The 19,023-nt window shown below is 43.3% G+C and overlaps 2 protein-coding genes across 2 annotated transcripts in view; one reads left to right on the top strand and one right to left on the bottom strand.

The window, feature by feature from the left end:
* The first annotated feature begins 3,391 nt into the window (after positions 1-3,391).
* On the top strand, positions 3,392-7,780 carry tmem229a (transmembrane protein 229A). Its single transcript, XM_072484448.1, has one exon. It carries the CDS (start codon positions 3,513-3,515, stop codon positions 4,713-4,715), a length of 1,203 nt encoding a protein of 400 aa, XP_072340549.1. The 5' UTR covers positions 3,392-3,512; the 3' UTR covers positions 4,716-7,780.
* Positions 7,781-7,869: 89 nt separating this feature from the next.
* The window catches only part of LOC140396185 (ADP-ribosylation factor-like protein 8B-A), a 133,268-nt gene continuing 122,114 nt past the window's right edge, over positions 7,870-19,023 (bottom strand). Inside the window, exon 7 of the mRNA XM_072484449.1 lies at positions 7,870-10,655. Within this exon, the coding sequence (XP_072340550.1) occupies positions 10,606-10,655 (50 nt within the window). The 3' untranslated portion in view covers positions 7,870-10,605. The remainder of the gene's footprint in view (positions 10,656-19,023) is intronic.

Genomic DNA, 19,023 nt, shown 5'->3' on the forward strand with positions numbered 1-19,023 from the left:
AAGGCAGTTTGCCATTGATCAGAAACTTAATTGGACCATCTGCATAAATACTGTGGCTACAAGAGCAGGCCAGAGGCTAGGATTTCTGCGGTGGGCAACTTATCTCCTGACTCTGCAAAGCCTGTCTACTATCTACAAGGCACAAGTCAGGACTGTGATGGAATACTCTCCATTTGCCTGGATGAATGCAGCTCCACCAACACTCAAGAAGCTCGACACCATCCAGAACAAGACAGCCCGTTTGATTGTCACCCATTCCACCATCTTTAAACCTTCACTCTCTCTAGCACTGACAGACAGTGGCAGCCGTGTGTGTAATCTACAGGATGCACTTGCAGGGACTCACCGTGACTCCTTCAATGGCACTTTCCAAACCTGTGACCTCGACCACCTAGAAAGACAAGGGCAGTAGATACATGGGAACATCACCACCTGCACGTTCCCTTTCAAGTTACACTGCAACTACATTACATTCCCTCCCTAACAGCACAGTACTACACCATTTGGACTGCAGGGGTTTAAGAGAGCGGCTCATCACACCTTGTCAAGGACAATTAGCAATGGGTAATAAATGTTGACCTATCCAGCGATCCTCATGTCCTGAGAACCTATACTATGAGATGATTATCTGTTTGTGGTGATGCTGGTTTAGAGAAGAATGCTAGCCAGGACCGTGGATTCTGCACTTCTTCAATACTGAACTAAAACTGTCTCATTGACATTTTTTATTCAATACATTTATTCTTATGGTCAGAAATATACTTCTGAAACTTGAGTAAATTTATAATTGTCTGCTTCAATGTCACAATTTATGAGTCTGGAATTCCCTGAATCTGCTGGAGTGTTGTGGGTTAGATTAGCTGTCCAATTGCTAGCTTATTAGGTCAATGGAGAAGTCTCCCTGCTGTAAATAGGGGTAAGCAGCACCCATTCCCCTGGCTGGGCATTATAATGATTGGCGATCTGCACTCATTAGCCCGGCTGTCATATCTCGTCGCCCTAGTAATGTTGGCATGCCAGAGCTTTGAGAAATATTTGTATCCATTCTTGGCATTGCATGGTGACAACTTGCCTACTCTTTTTAGATGAATCCAGATAAAACATCTGAAATCAAAAGAGAAAACAAGTCAGGCAGCATCTATAGAGAGGGAAACAGTGCTACCATTCCGAGTTGGTGAACTTTCATCAGAATCAACATGATGTTATGGGCAAGGCGTTTTCAGAACCCCAACATGTATCATGGAGTTCAACCAGCCTCTCCCTTTAATGTATTTGTTGCTTTTCCTCGCACACGGCTTTTTCCCCAGGTGTGGGATTACAATTATGGACACGTGGGTTTTTAAACACAAAACACTGTTTATTCCATGAACATCTTAAATAAACATTGGATCTCTTAACACCCCTTACTTCAAAGATAACTCAGAAAATATTGCAACAGTAAATAATTCCTTATAATGTTCCTTCAAACTTCCAAGAGACTTAACACCTTTAAACAGAATCACATCAGGTTAAAGGCTTCACTATTATAAGTTTAAATCACCCAAATGATCCAGGGATAGTCTTTCATGACAGAGACAAAACACAGACACACACCCAGCTCTTTTCCTCCATACTGCAAAACTAAACTGCAAAATGGCTGACCTGACCTCAGCTCCACCCACTCTCTGACATCACTGTATTCTTAAAGGTGCATTGCTTAAACATCCATGTCTTAAAGGTGCTCTCACATGACAATGAACATTGCAGGGACTCTGGACACGCAATTTTTAAAAAAAAATCATGGGATGTGGGTGTCAATGATTAGGCCAGCATTTTTATGCCCCAATCCTAGCTGCCCTTGAGAAGGTGGTGGTGAGATGCCTTCCTGGACCGCCACAGTCTATGTGGTGTAGATACACCCACACTGCTGTTAGGGAGGGTGTTCCAGGATTCTGACCCAGTGACAGTGAAGGAACAACTATATAACTGCAAGTCAGGATGGTATGTGACTTTGAGGCAAAATGTTACCCAGGTGTCTATTGCCCTTGTCCTAGGGATTAGAGATTGCGGCTTGGAAGGTGCTGTTGAAGGAGAAACAACACCTGATTTCTAAATCCCCATGATGACCCCCAAATAACTCTCTCATTGTAGCATACAGGTTTTATCCCCACAAACTCACGCTTGGGTAGCCACTCTTCATGAATGGGTTTAGACAGCAAGTTTCAGCAGGCTGGTTAACCACGGAGGCCTAGCCAGCTGGCCTACATCTGCCCACTCACACTTCCGAGAGCCAACTAAGTAACCAAACAGTAATTCCTTTATAAAACAAAAACATTTTGCAGCACAATTATGGTGCAATTTTTTTAAAGGAGCAATTCTGCACACACAGGATATTGGCAAAATTATCTGAGTAAAGCCATTTTGTTGATACGTACTGTCCAATCAGAACCCAGTTTTCTACAACCTTTTGCACAGTTAATTGTTTCTTGAAAGGAGTTGTCACGTTTCATGGGGTTTTGTGTGTGTGTGCTTCAATTCCACAGAATCCCTACAGTGCAGAAGGAAGCCATTCGGCCGATCGAGTCTGCACCGACCCTCCAATTCTACAGATTGTGCCAAGATTCTTAAAATGCTGGAAACTCACAAGTAGGCGATTAATATGTTTGAACAAGGCTATTTTAACAAGGGTGGCCAGCCTTTTACAATAAACAGCTCCCGCACGATGAGTAGGTGTGAACATTAGGACAAGCTGTCAACCACTCAATGGCTAATGTCACCAGCAATCATTTCTGGCCTGACTACCTCCATCCTCAGAATATATCAATAAAAATCGATTTTAATCGCTTTCTTCCTCGGATGGCTTGCTTTGTGACTTTGTTTATCGCTCCCCGGAATGGAAAATTTGTGGGAAACACAAAAAAAGCAAGATTGTTTAAAAGGTGGATTTAAACAGCTGCATTCCCCGAGGATCACCCCCCCCCCCCCTCCTCCACGCCATTACCATCCTCAGGATGTATGTCCCCAGTCGGATTCTTGCACAAAATCTGCCGCCTGGCATGTGATAGTCCCTCTTGGGTGTGTGTTGAGAGGGGTGGGGGTGTTAAATGTAAACTTGTGCTGTTGATGTAGCGATGGGATTAACGTGGGAGAAAGGGGGGGAGTGGGGGTTAGTTTTGTGCAAGTGGTTTGCCCGTCTGAAATGTGTGTGTGTGGGGGGGGGGAGGTTATCGAATCCTACAAAAAACTGGGGAATATAGTGCAGGTTGTAGATCTTACTGGGGTAGGGGGTGGGGGCGAGGGACATTTAGGGGAGGAGGGAGGATGGCTGCGTCTGAGGTGGGACGTATTGGCTTGCTGAGTGCAGACGTTTACGTCGACATTTGCTGGGTCTGCTGCAGGCAGTGAGGTTGCTGCTGCTGCCGCTGCCGCCAGGTAACCGAGGGCTGGATGTCTAACCGAAGCTCCTAACCTTTGCAAAGGACAGGCAGAGATGAGGGGGTGGGAGATAAACATGAGCTAGTTGCTGGTTGTTTATGCATGTTGTTTATTTTTTTAAATGTGTGCATTGTTTTGCAAACAGCGGGCCTGACTGTATTGGTTGGTTGGTTGCTGGAGGTGGGTTTTGCTCAGGAGGTTTGCAGAGAGAGCGAGAGGATTTGCAACAGCAAGCCGGGGTCATGAACAGCAAACGGCGCGACGCTCAGCGACTTCTGCCGGCGGAGCGCCCCGGCCAGAGCAGCAAGAGGAGCCGCCTGCCTGCAGCCTGCTGCCCTTCCCGGCTCAAGGATCTGTCCGGTGCTGAAAGCTGCGGCCGCTCCAGCCCCGCTCTGCCCACATGGATGCGCCTGTACTTCTACGGGATGCACGGCATCACCCTGGACGTTCTGCTCTCCTCCGCCCAGCGCTTCGTCCAGACCAGCGAGCCCAAGATGCTGGGCTTCTCCTCGCCTTACCGGGGCGTCGTCCACTCGCTCTCCCACTTCGCCCTGGAGAAGCTCTACCTTCACAGGAGGAACTTGCCCGGCCGCCCGCTGGTCTTCCACCTGCTGCTCTACCCCTCGGTGTATGTGAGCCTGCACACCCTGGTGGGGATGGTGGCCCCGGGCTGGGAGCCGGGCTCCCCCTTGCTCGCCCTGCTGCTGCACTACCTGCTGGCCCTGTACCACTCGCAGCTCTTCCTCAAGCGCTTCCTGCGACTGCAGTGCGAGTGCAGCGGCCGGGCCAGCCTGCACCCCCATCGCCTCTGCTCCCCGCAGCAGGGGCTGCCCGACTCCCTGCGCTTCCTCTTCTACGGCATGCACGGCTTCCTGGACGAGATCTTCTTTACCTCCATCTTCAACCTGGTGGAGAAGTGGGACCGCACGCTGCTGGGACACACCTCGCTCTGGTCCTTCCTCATGTACGGCAGCTGCAGCTTCGTGGTGGAGAAGCTGTATTTCCACCTGCACTACCGCTGGGGCTGGGACACCTGGCGGAGGCTCCCCGTCTACATTCTCTTCATCTACACCTGGGAGCTCACCTGGGGCCTGGGGCTCCGGCACTACGGCGCCTGCTCCTGGGACTATTCTCACTACCCCCTCAATTTCATGGGCCTGGTCACCTTAATGTACTTGCCGGGCTGGATCCTCCTCAGCTACTACCAGGACGTGTTGTCCAACGTGTTACTACGCGTGCATTATGCCAAGAGCAAAAACTCCAAGACAATCTGCACTAATGGCAAAAACAGAACGTCGTGACTGCAAGATCAAGCTCACTTTCAAATATATGAGAATAAAACCTCTTCATGCACCGCGGGGAGGATTTTGTTTTTAAATTTTACCAAACAGTTATGTTTTAACTTCGATGAAAGCTGCGGGGTGATGATAAACAAGGATGACTGGGCAAACCGTACTGGAGCCCGGTTTCTAGTGAATTGCATGTTTATTTTAATTCCCCCCCCCCTCCTCCTCCCCATCCCCATCTTTCATTCATAACCATCATCTGATTGCAACCGTTAGCTGCTCTTTCACCCATTTCACTCTCTGATGATATTTATGAATTTTGCAAAAGCACACTGGGGCTCAAGTGTGACCCAGAAGATTCAAAATGCAACCACGATCGAGGTTGCTAAATGCTGTCATTCCAGAGAGCATTTTCCTGCTCTCGATTCTCATGTTTGTAGTTCAAAACACCATTAGATTCCCACACTGCTTCCGCGCGGTGGGTGTTGCAAAACTCCAGCTGAGCTGGGCGGGTCGGTTTTAAGAATGGTCCATCACTTTGGGGGGGGCGGGGGGGTCGCTCTACAGGAATATCACCACCAACCCAGCGGCTGCGATGCAAACCCAGCCTGGAAGTCACTTAGCGGCTGAGCGTCGACATTAAAGAGTTCGGACGATTTTTAAACAATAAAATAAATAAAATCAAATTCTATTTTTTAAATTTACCGACCAGTATCTAGTCAATGAGAAAGGGCGATGCATGAGACTTTTTCTTTTTTTTAAAAATATGTCATTAATTTAGGATGATTTGAAGCCGCCTCCCAGAAGGGTCTAAATGACTGGTGGTGTAGAAACTTGGCATTTGCACCTTTATCCGAATTTGAGATTGTCTCAAAGTGAATAATGGAATTGCAGTTTCCTACTGTACTGTAGCGTGTGTTGTAAATACTTCGCAGTATTCGTAGTTAATGAGCCATAGTTAGTGGCTAACGGAATGGGCACGTGTTTCTTCCTAACTCAAGGAAAGATCTTTTCGTATTCATTTTAATATATTGAATGTTAAGATTTGTAATTCTAGAGTTATATGCAAGAGGTATATGTAAAATACTTTTTTAATGTTCAATTGTTCTCATTAACTATACCCTAAATTAACTTTATTAAACAAATCAGACGTGGATTACCAGCTGTATACCTCCTCAAACACATCTGAACTCTGCCCTGGCACTGGTTTAAAATCATTAACAACGTTCCTGCTCCTGACAGGTTAACCACACAAGTTCAACTTTATTACTGTACTATTGTGATTTTATTTGAAGCATTTAATATTATGTTCACATTGTTTGATAACAGCCGTATGTCACCAAAGTATTGAGTTACTACAATACTTTGTTAAAAATCTCTACAATTTTGGCTTCACCTTTGCATTCAATACAGTGCAGATAATAAAACAAGTACTTACTGGGAAAGACTGTAAACATGCTAAGCTAAGGCCACAGTTTAAATCTGTACACTTGTGTGTCAGCCAGCATAAGCAAAAATTAATAATCCATACATTTATTTCATATTAAAAACATTGTTGTACATAACTGTAGTGTGAAGACAGCATTGTCCTGGTGCTGCTATGCTTCTCACTGCTGGAGTCTCAGGACATTCATATTCTGCTGATTTGGGAATTCAAATGGATTGAATGGAGATTTATGCATTGCAAGTGGCAACACTGCTTTGGTATTGAGGCTTGCAATCTTATATCCCCCCCCTCTCCTTTCCTCCGTCCACATTTACACAAGAGATCAGGAGGGGCAGACATCTTGACACTGAGCACACAAGGTGAAAAAATAATTCATGTGCCTCAGAAAAATGTTTTTATTTTAATTCTAAAGTAAAATTTAACGGAGAATATCTTAAACCAGATTTCTGAAATGTGTGGATGATTCCTAAAAGACACACACTGCAAATTGAGATTGCCAGTTGTTTTGGATTAATGCAACATTTTATAGGAATTGCTTCACATTAATAATGGACGCAAAACAAATGTAATGTTTGTGACGAATTATACATTCACCAGAAAGTTTCAAGGTGCAAACTAGAAATGTAATTTTGCTGACCACTGCCGATATATTTCCAGGATCCCTATTCTTACATTACAAGAAAGGGTTCAGATGACATAAACAACAGTAAGTGTGATTTATGTCATCTGAGCTCTGAGATAGTATCACTGCATAGTAAATGGACAACCAACTTGGGTTTACAGTGACTGGATAGCAAATATATGATGTTAAACAACAATCATAGCAGCAGGTTCACTCAATGGCACATAGCGTATCAGATCATTTTGCTCATTAATTCTTAGTCTAATGTACAGTCTACGTTTTGTGTCAAAACCCAAGTTTTTGGATTGAAGAATTAAATTACAAGAATCCCACTTGAATTACAGGTTTGTACAGTAACAAAAGTGAGATTTATCCCAATTTTCAATGCATTACACTTCATTAAGATACAGGATTTTTAAGTTTAGTTTGCAGGCATACAAACACCACCAAGTATCTACCTCCAGAATAAAAATGTACTTACAAAGATCAAATTGTTCTAGTTAGCACCATTAATCCAGAATGCCTACATGTATTACTGCTGTTCATGCACTTAAAAAAAGTAGGTGGAATACTGATCACAAGACCAAAATATTCTTTCAAAATAAAAGCTGATCTAGAAAAGGTGCTTACCGATTTTTAAAATATGTTGTACTATTGTTTGGAATATATCAGCATAGAAGGAGGCCATTCAGCCCATTGTGCCTATGCTTGTTCTTTAAAGGGACTTTTCAATTAGTACCGACCCCCAGCTCTGGGCAAGTTACATGGAATTGCAGCACAGAAACAGGCCATTGTGCCCGACTGGTTGATGTCAGTATTTATACTCCACATGAGCCTCCTTAAACTCTATCTGCATTATCCTTCTATTCCTTCCTCGTTCATCAGATGCTCATTTTTGTTGAGAAATATTGTGATACTTTGGATGACAAACAGAGCTATTGTGTGCAAGCTTATTATTTAGATCTCCAGAAAATTGTATTGCACATTAAAATTGTTTGTGAAAAGTCTTAATAGTCTTTGGAAATTTGATATTGTATATGTTCCATTCCATGCAGTAGAACGTGAACTACCACACCAATATGGCAGACTGGTTTGAATGCTTGTGATTCCATTGACTAAAGCTGCTTTAATATATTATTAAAAATCTACATTTCTAAATTGAATACAATGGTGACAGTACAACAGCTGCAATGCAAATTACCAACAGCAAGTTTGTTAATATGCTGGACAAGAGATCAGTGCTTTCGAGCTACCTTTATACAGTTAATATACATGTCTCATGGACAAGGCAATCTAAAATATGTTCTGCAGAAGTAACACAAAGAGAAAAAGGGTGATGCGCAGTTCTCCTGCTCAAGCAACATGCAAATATCAGAGTCCATGACTGATGAGTAATAAATCCAGCATCCTACTAATATATTTAGTTTAAATATTGTGTTACATCACAAAGTTGTATTAAAGTTAAATTTCAAATACAGCAGGTTCAGTTACATTGGAGACATGGTGATGTTTCAGGCATCATGATGTTGCTGTTATGCTAAGTATTACCAAGTGTTATTTCATTGCCATGGAAACAGAAAAGTAATTGACCTATTGTATAAAATATGTTACACGGTAAATGCAGAAAGCATTCTCTCCTCCGCACCTTATAAAATGGCACTTGCCCCCCAATTCTGCTTCTATCATAGGAATTGGCTTCTGACTCAAAAAAATGAATGCATGTTCTTAACTTTGGTCTATAGACTTAACTATAAGTCTATAAATCAATCTCTGATCTTGTAATTTTTTTCGCCAAGAGATCCTATCGTTTATAATAAAGCCTAACTTACTATCCACTATTTAGGGCACCTCAAATAAATGAAACCATTGCAAAATCAGGCCATGCTTTCAAAGTTGATATTGCTTAATCATTGTCAAGTTACAGGGTTGATGTTGTATTTTACTCTTGGAAAAGGAGAACGGAAAAGGTTTGTTCCGTTACATATTTTGAATTGATTAGATATTTCACAATTGAGCTTTTAGCATTGGAAAAACTGCTATGAGAAAACTCATATATGTTTTCTGTAATGGTTTGCATTTCTCATTTTAAAATCAAAAACATCGGCAACTCACATGGTAGCTTGGCCTCGGAGTAAGATGGTGTACGTTCATAGTCCACTCCATTTGAGCACATAATCTAGGCTGACACTTCACTGCGAAACTGAAGGAGTGCTGCATTGTCAGAGGTACTATCTTTTGGTTCAAACATTAAACCAAGGGCCCGCTTGTTCAGATGGGCATAAAAGGTGGAGGGTGTCCTCCTGATGTCCAGTGCCAATATTTATCTCTTAATTAACACCACCAAAATAAATGTAATTTTTAAAAAACAATAATACTTTTGTTAAAAGACACCTTCTAGAAGATAGGTTGAACAGAAACAATTAAAGGTTTGCAATGTATTCAATTCATTTTTAGTACTGTTGAACAGGAGCGCACAAATGAATTTCTCAATGACAATTAAGCTCTTATTTTTGGGTCAGTTTACCTATGCTTCTTTGTATAATACCTTAACAAAAAAAACCCAATTATAGGATTAAGATGAAGTAGCAAGCAGTTCATGCATTCACAAATTAAATGTTCTTCAAGACTTCACAAAGGAAGAAATATTAAAGGCGACTAACGTAAAGTGGATGGCAATGTCTCTGTTACAGTAAAAGAACACACTATTTTGCATAGATCTTGACTACATTTCATTTGAGTGCTGTAGTAAAATCTCATCGAAAGACAATTGTGACATCAAACTACTAAAATTTGCTTCTCACCAAGTAATGTATCAATTTGGAACATGCTTATGACCATCAAACTGCACTAGTTTTCAAGCAGTTGTTGGATGCATTTCAAGTTAGCTCTTATTCCGATACAACTCGGAAGCGACTGTGCTACTCTTGGTGGTGTCCGATGTTATTAAGTGTTCCGTATCTACTAAAATATTAATAGTAGGTCTACGCAGTGCTCACATTGAGGTCCATGGATAAAAGATGAAACTTGGAACGGTACACATCACTGGCACAAAGTAAAATCAATCTCCAGTCTTCCTCCAAACCAATATAAATACGTTAGGTTATCTTTGTGGCTCATGTCTTTTTGAATGCAAATAATTTAAAAGAGCAAATACATTTAAATTAAGCTATGAAGAAAAGGTTGGTTGAATTTCTTTACCACACTGTGGATGTAGATGGTCCATGTGGGGGAAGAAACCATTTGAAATAACTATCTTAATGCTTGTATTAAAGTGCAATCCATGACAGTGTCAAAATTGGGAAGTGAAAACATCCCCAACAATTAACAAGATCTTGCTATCCTGCTCCTGTCTCCATATGGCTACTTTTAATATCGCAGGTACAGGTCTTCACTGGTGCTCAAGCAAACCATAATTATTATAAATAGGGCAGAGCTCTCTTGATCAGTTATCATACATGGAAATACCGCCTTACCTGAATACATCACATGCAAAATGAAAAACACACAAACAGTAAAGCAGCCTATTAAAATGGGCATAGGCAGGTTTTTTTTGTAGTTTTTGTTTACAGAGGCATCATTCAAATAATGAAGCCATGTGCCTGAGGCCTACAGAAATTGTTTATGATTACTCTGCATTACTGTTGAATGGCACAGATTTTCTTTAAACGTAGAAAATGACCAAAAGTCAAAGGAACGCAAAGAAGAGGTCCATATTAACAAGAACTGGGGTTGATGGACTCAGGCCCAGCTGAGTTAGGCTTTGCTCTTCCACACTTCTTTCCAAGATACATAGGATGGACAGGCTGTTTACAATCTTCTATAACAGGAGACCAACCTCAGCAGTGCCTTGATTTGGAGTGCTGAATAAGCCACTGTAGTGTAATGTCTGGAAGGACACAATTTAAGATGTGGATTACAGCATTTTGTTACTATTCATATTTCATAAATAGAAGGTTAAGATAATTGTACAAACACACTGGAAAGCTCCTTAAATGTCTTAAACTTAAGTACAATGTTATGAGTGTTTTATTTGCTCAAAGACAAATTTAATGAAAGTAGAAGTGTTTATTAAATTGCTGATGGTGCCTTTCTTTCCAGAAGCTTGTTTTTTTTTAAACAATTGTTATAACCATTTTAAAATGTATGTATAAGGTTAGGTTGGTAGAACCATGGTTGGTATTGTGAGTCTCTATTCAAAGCAGTATGTGCACTGAAATTCACACAGATGTAAAGCAGTTCCTCCAAGTTCTAATTTGGAAGCATCATACACGTTGTTCACTTCTACTATTAAATATGCAAGCACTTGTGAGCACTCCTGAGTAAATGAATGGTTTCACACATTAACATTTTAATTTTCCAATGTTACACATTGGCTGTGGAAGACTAAAACAAACAAATTTCATTTATAATTTACATGTGGGAAAACAGAACAAAGGCCTGCTCTTGGAGCTTATTTCAGCTCAGCTCAGTATGCACGTTAAAACCAAAGAGTTTTGTCCCAAACAGTTCAGTGGTAGTATCGCTTAAATGAAAAGTATTTCAAGTAAATTATCCTGGTATAAATATATATTTCATAATATTATTTTTAACAAACAGGCAAATTAAATAAATGTTCCAAACTAATTTTTAAAATCCTAATGCACAAAACCTTAATTGTCCGGCTTGAACAACAACAAAAAAGACACGACTGCAACAAATGAGAAGGGAGAAAAAGTCATCTGAAGGATACCTGCACAAGAATAGTTGGAAATGTTTCCTTATTAGCATTCGGGCAATTTCAAATATTTGCCAGAGACTTTCTATAATCTATATCAGGATTTTCCAAAATGCGGGTCGCGGGCAGGATCTCAGGAGGATTGCAGAGCGATCAGTCGTGGGGTTCCCACATTGGCCCTGATCCCGAGAGAAGCATCCAATGGCCGCTACTGACACTTTATTGAGAATGGCAGCTGCTGCCGCCTTATAAGTGAGAGGAAATTGGGCTGTTTGCAATCTACTGGCCAGAAGTGGCAGCAGCGAACAGATCACATGCCCTGCACATAAAGTTGATGTCAAACCCCCTCTAGCATGTGCTTTTGGTGCCAAATCATGGAAGAGAGCTCCTTCCATTTTCCAGCTGCTGGCAAGCAAGGCAAGAGAGCTGGGAAGATGATTATTTTCTTACAAGAAACAGCTAGAAACACAAAGGCAGTGTTTCTACTGGACAGGATCTCACAACTAAATCTGTTGGAGAGAGCTACTCAGAAGAGTCCAGGGCAAGACAGAGCAGTGCTAACGTTAGCTCTGTACAGAGCGGGGCAACACGGTGGTGTAGTGGGTTACCCCTGCAGCCTCACAGAGTCGAGGTCCCAGGTTCAATCCCAGCTCTGGGTCACTGTCCGTGTGGAGTTTGCACATTCTACCCCTGTTTGCGTGGGTTTCGCCCCCACAACCCAAAAGATGTGCAGGGTAGGTGGATTGGTCACGCTAAATTGCCCCTTAATTGGAAAAAATGAATTGGGTACTCTAAATTTAAAAAAGAAAAAAAAGCACTGTACAGAGCTCCCGGGCCTCTGGTTAACAGCGTACAAAGAAGAAAGTTAACTTGGTAACAAAGCAGTATAAAGATGATTTCTTGTGTTATGGCTTTGTCAGTTGTACCAGTGCAAATAATGAGTCCATGTGTGTTATATGCAAGGAAGTACCGGCAAATGAGAGAAGTTTCAGATTTTGAAAGGGAAGTGATGGGTGAAAAAATCCTTTTTGGGGTTGAGACCCCAGAGTCAGTTATTAACTTACAGCTGACTCCAAGTTGACGCTGCTGTAGCTGAACTGTGATAATACATTAATAATATGTCAAAAGCCCATGAGGCTGTCAGCATTCTAGAGTCGCATCTCCCAAGAACATCCAGTGCAGAGTAAAACAAACATTTTGTTGCTGTTGTCCTTCACGTCGACCGACATGTGCAAGGTTGGATTTTCAGTTATCACAAAGATGAAGATGGCACAAAGCAACTGGCTGTGGTCTTCTCCTGTGAGTCCAATTGGAGTGAGATTGTGTGGACCAAGCAGGCTCCCCATTCACATTTAAGGTAAACGAAGGTCGGCCGGCGTGGTCACAAAGGTCGGCCGGCGTGGGTCGCAAAGGTCAGCCGGCGTGGGTCACAAAGGTCGGCCGGCGTGGGTCGCAAAGGTCAGCCGGCGTGGGTCGCAAAGGTCGGCCGGCGTGGGTCGCAAAGGTCGGCCGGCGTGGGTCGCAAAGGTCGGCCGGCGTGGGTCGCAAAGGTCGGCCGGCGTGGGTCGCAAAGGTCGGCCGGCGTGGGTCGCAAAGGTCGGCCGGCGTGGGTCGCAAAGGTCGGCCGGCGTGGGCCGCAAAGGTCAGCCGACGTGGGTCGCAAAGGTCAGCCGGCGTGGGTCGCAAAGGTCAGCCGGCGTGGGCCGCAAAGGTCAGCCGGCGTGGGTCGCAAAGGTCAACCGGCGTGGGTCGCAAAGGTCAGTCGGCGTGGGCCGCAAAGGTCAGCCGGCGTGGGTCGCAAAGGTCAGCCAGCGTGGGTCGCAAAGGTCAGCCGGCGTGGGTCGCAAAGGTCAGCCGGCGTGGGCCGCAATGGTCAGCCGGCGTGGGCCGCAAAGGTCAGCCGGCGTGGGCCGCAAAGGTCAGCCGACGTGGGCCGCGAAGGTCAGCCGGCGTGGGCCGCAAAGGTCAGCCGACGTGGGTCGCAAAGGTCAGCCGGCGTGGGTCGCAAAGGTCAGCCGGCGTGGGTCGCAAAGGTCAACCGGCGTGGGCCGCAAAGGTCAGCCGGCGTGGGTCGCAAAGGTCAACCGGCGTGGGTCGCAAAGGTCAACCGGAGTGGGTCGCAAAGGTCAGTCGGCGTGGGCCGCAAAGGTCAGCCGGCGTGGGTCGCAAAGGTCAGCCAGCGTGGGTCGCAAAGGTCAGCCAGCGTGGGTTGCAAAGGTCAGCCGGCATGGGTCACAAAGGTCAGCCGGCGTGGGTCGCAAAGGTCAGCCGGCGTGGGTCGCAAAAGTCAGCCGGCGTGGGTCGCAAAGGTCAGCCGGCGTGGGTTCCTGGATAAAAGTTTGAAAAACACTGATCCATATAAATTATTTGGATGTGGGAACCACTTATATTATTTCTAAATTTGCTGATGACACAAAACTAGGTGGGATTACAGGTTGCAAGAAGATGCATGGAGGCTTCAAGGGAACTTGGACAGGCTAAATGAATGGACAAAAATATGGCAGATGGAATAGAAAGTGAATAAATGTAAAGTCATCCACTTTGGGAGAAACAATAGGAAGTCAAATATTTCTTAAATGGGGAGTGTTGGAAAGTATCAGTGTCTAAAGAAACCTGGGTGTCCTTGCTCATGAGTCACTAGAAGCTAGCATGCAGGTGCAACAATCAAACAGGGAAGCAAGTGGTATGTTGGCCACCATCACAGATGATTTGAGTACAGGAGTAAAGGTGTCTTGCTGCAATTGCATAGAGCCTTGGGAAGACTACACCTGGAGCATGGTGTACAGTTTTGGTCTCCTTATCAAAGGAAGGATATACTTGCCATTGAGAGAGTGAAACAGAGGTTCACCAGACTAATACCAGGGAAGGCAGCATTGTCTCGTGATGACAGATCGAGGAACTGCGCCTATATTCTCTGGAGTTTTGAACAATGAGAGCAATCTCATTGGGGCTGGTTTAGCACACTGGGCTAAATCGCTGGCTTTGAAAGCAGACCAAGGCAGGCCAGCAGCACGGTTCGATTCCTGTACCAGCCTCCCCGAACAGGTGTCGGAATGTGGCGACTAGGGGCTTTTCACAGTAACTTCATTTGAAGCCTACTTGTGACAATAAGCGATTTTCATTTCATTTCATTTTTCATTTCATCTCATTGAAACTTACAAAATTCTTCCAGGTTTTGACAGGGTACATGTCGATGAGATGTTTCCACTGGCTTGCGGGTCTACTATCAGGGGACACAGTCTTAGATTAAGGGGCAGCCTTGGGATATTTTACAATGCCAGACAAGCTATATTGATGCAAGCTGTTGTTGTAGAAAGGAAACAATATCAGGTGACCTTGTCAAATCTGAAAACTCAATTAAGAACAGCCGATGGGACATGATGGGGAAAATGTACAGGAAGTTTCAGTAGATTTTCTACAGGACAAACAAAAGTATATTCTCTGAGTGATACACGTCAAAAATGAATTCGGTAGAATTTCAGTTTTCACACAATTCACTCTTAAGTTTAAAACAGCAAAGAAAGAACACAATACAATATGGAAGGAGGCCATTCCTCCCATCTTGTCTGAGCCAGCTCTTCGTAAGACCTATCCAAATAGTCTCACTCCTTTGCTCTTTTCCCCATAGCCCTGCAAATTATTCCCCTTCAGGTATTTATCTAATTCCCTTTTGAGACTTATCACTGAATCCACTTGCTGCACTTACTCAGGCTGTGTATTTCAAATCGTAACAACTTGCTACACTATTATTTTTCGTTGTGTGCCCTCTGAATCTTTGCCAACTACTTTAAGTCTGTGTCCTATGATTGCCACCCCTTGTGCCATTGGAAACAGTTCCTTTTTACTTAATCTATAAAAACATATCAAGATTTTTAATGCCTCCTTATCAATTCCGCTCCAAGGAGAACGACCCCCAGGTTCTCCAGTCTTCCCATGAAACTGAAGTTCCTCATTCCTGGTGCCATTCTTGCAAATCACCTCTGCATCCACTCCAACGCCTGGATTGTCCTTTTTAACGTGTTATTGAATACAGTATTCCTGTTAGGTTCTAATCTGGGTGGCACGGTACCACAGTGGTTAGCACTGTTGCTTCACAGTGCCAGGGACCAGGTTAGAACCCCAGCTTTGGTCACTGTCTGTGCGGAGTCTGCATGTGTCTGCGTGGGTTTTCTCCGGGTGCTCCGGTCTCCTCTCACAAGTCCCAAAAGACGTGCTTGTTAGGTGAATTGGGCATTTGGAATTCTCCCTCAGTGAATTCTACCTGAACAGGCACCTGAGTGTGGTGACTAGGGGATTTTCACAGTAAATGCATTGCAGTATTAAGATTATTATTATCAATCAACGTTTTAAAGAGATTTTGTATATCTTGCTTGCTTTTGAATTCTATGCTTCTATTTATAAAGCGAAGGATCAAATATGACTTTTAACAGACTCCTAAACTTGCCTTGCCACCTTCAAAGACTTGAGTACATACACCCACAGGTCGTTCTGACTCATTTGTCTTCACAAAAGAGAATTTTAAATTGTACAATTTATTTTATATTGCTTCTCTTCATTCTCCCTGCCAAAATGAATCATTTCACACTTCTCTGTATTTAATTCATTTCAATTGAATCTGTCATGTGTCTGCCCATTTCACCAATCTATGTCCTTCTGGTCTATTACTATCCTCCCCACTGCTTACTGCATCTCTGAAGTTTCATGTCATCTGCAAACTTTGAAGTATTGCCCTGTATATCCGAGTACGAGCCATGTACTATGCAAACAAAACTAGCAGTGGTCGCAACACCAACCATTGAGGGACACCAGTGGAAAAATCCCTCCAGTCTGAAAAAAACAACCCACAGAGCTATTTTCCCTGGCTAGCTTCATTAATTCTCTTTGTTGCTTTATCAAATAATTCAATCAAGTTATTCAAACATGATTTGCCTTTAACAATTCTGATTGGATTTTCATTTAGCAACCAATATTTTTCCAGTGCCAATTAATTTTCTTATGGATCACTGTCTCCAAAATAGTCATTCCACCACCGACATTCAGCTGGCCAGCCTGTAGTTACTGGGTTCATTCCACCCCCCCCCCCCCCCCCCACTTCATTTTTATGATCAAGGATGTAACATTTGTAATCCTCTGGCACCACTCATATCAAAGGAAGATTGGAAGGTTGCGGCCAGAGCCTCTGCAGTTTCCCCCCTTACTTCCCCCAGCAACCTTGGATGCATTCCACATGGCGTGATTATCTTTTCTATTTTGAATGCTGCCAAGCTTTTAAGCACCTCCTCTTTATTATTACCCCTATCCAATTTCTCTGTTATCAACAATATCCTATTCGCTAGTGAAGGCAGATGCAAAGTATTTGTTTAGGACCCGAGTCATATTCTCCGTTTCCACAAGAAGGTCTTTTGGGACCCTAATTGCCTCTACCTTGTGGCTACCTTATTATTATTTATATGCTTATAAGAGACTTTAGGAAAAATGAATTGGGTACTCTAAATTTTTTTTTTAAATAAGAGACTTTAGGGATCTCTAACTTACACACTGAACTATTCTCAAAAACTCTCTTTGCCCTTTGTAATTCCTTTTTTAATTCTCCTCGGTACTTAATTTTTTTTAGCTTGGTTTGTTACTGTATAATGAAATTGGAGTTTATTATAAGCTTCTTTTCTTTTTTTTTTTAAATCAGCTCTTCAGCCACCCAGGGGCTCTAGCTTTGAATGCCCTTCCTTTCTTTCAAGTGGGAATAGATTCTCCTACAACCCAGATGAATACTTCCAAATGTAATTGTTCCTTAACCTTTCCATAATTATGATCTATCATTTCATTAGGTTTAATGTTCCCTCTGACCAGCGTAATCGCCCAGCAATACAAAAAACCCCAAGCATCTCACACAGACCTCAGTTCCTTTAAATTACTGAACGTGTGTGGCTGTTCAAAAAAAAAATTAAAATGTTTGTGCACTTCTACAAATTGCCCACATATTCCACAAAGAATTTGGGGGGGAAGTTTGACGGCGACAGTGGCACAGTGGTTTGTGTTGCTGCCTCACAGCACCAGAGACCCAGGTTCAATCCTGAACTTGGGTGACTGTCTGTGGAGTTTGCACATTCCCCCGTGTCTGTATGGGTTTCCTCCGGGTGCTCCGGTTTCCTTCCACAATCCAAAGATGTGCAGGTTAGGTGGATTGGCCATGCTAAATTGCCAAAAAGTTAGGTGGGATTAATGGGTTACGGAGATCGGGTGGGTACGTGGCCTAGGTAGGGTGTCCTTTTGTAGGGTCGTTGCAGCATTGATGGATAAATGGCCACTTTTTTTTCACTCATTTACGAGATCTGGGTGTTGCTGGTTAGGCCAACATTTATTGCTTCGAACGTCTTGAGTGATGTTGTAGTTGCACTCATCCAGGCAAGTGGAGAGTGTTCCATTACACTCCTAACTTGTCTTGTAGATGGTGGACAGGCTTTGGGGGGGTCAGGAGATGAGTTACTCCACGTAGGATTCCTAGCCTTTGACCTGCGCTGGTAGCCACAGTATTAATATGGCTAGTCCAGTTCAGTTTCTGATCAATGGTAACCCCCAGGATGTTGATTGTGGGGGAGTGAGCGATGGTGATGCCATTGAATGTCAAGGGGCGATGGTTAGATTATCTCTTATAGTAGATGGCAATTGCCTGCCACTTGTGTGGCGTGAATGTAACTTGCCACTTGTCAGCCCAAGCCTGGATGAACTGTTTCATTATCTGAGGAGTCCTGAATGGTGATGAACATTATGCAGTCATCTGCAAACATCCCCACTTCTGACCTTATGATGGAAGGGAGGTCATTGATGAAGCAGCTGAAGATGGTTGGGCATGGGACACTACCCTGAGGAACTCCTGCAGTATGTCCTAGAGCTAAGAATATTGACCACAAACCACCACAACCATCTTCTTTTGTGCCAGGTATGATTTCTGCACTGTAGTGATTCTCTGATGGTCATCACTGTTAACAAAATGCTCCCCCTATTGAAAGACGGTCCACTTACCCCACCTTATTTCTCAGAACTAGATCCAGTACTGTTCCATTCCTCTTTGGGTTGGAAACATACTGATCAAAAATAATTTTCTTGTACACATTTCAGGAACTCCTTGCCCAACTGTTATTTCCCAGTTCATTTTAGGAAAACTGAAGTCTCACATTGTCGCTGCTCTTTAGTGCTTGCATTGTTCTGTAATTTGCCTGCAAACGTGTTCTTAAAACTGTACAATGTACAGCCAGTAGTGTAATAGTTTTCCTATTGCTCCATAATTCCGACTAAATGCATTCTGACTTTGAAGCTTCAAGTATATCATGCCTTTCTAGCACTGCAACAGTATCTGTGATCAATGCTACTAAAATAGTTCAAAACCTCCCAGCAGCAGTAGTTAACCTACCCTGAGGGCATTTTTGTTTCTCACAGAATTTGAACACGGTTGTCTAGGCCAGCATTTATTTACTTTCCTTCCTTAATTGTCCTTCAGAAGGTGGTGGTGAACTGCCTACTTGAAATGCCGCAGTCCCTGTGA

This window comes from Scyliorhinus torazame, chromosome 19, assembly GCF_047496885.1.
Source record: "Scyliorhinus torazame isolate Kashiwa2021f chromosome 19, sScyTor2.1, whole genome shotgun sequence".
NCBI lineage: Eukaryota > Metazoa > Chordata > Chondrichthyes > Carcharhiniformes > Scyliorhinidae > Scyliorhinus > Scyliorhinus torazame.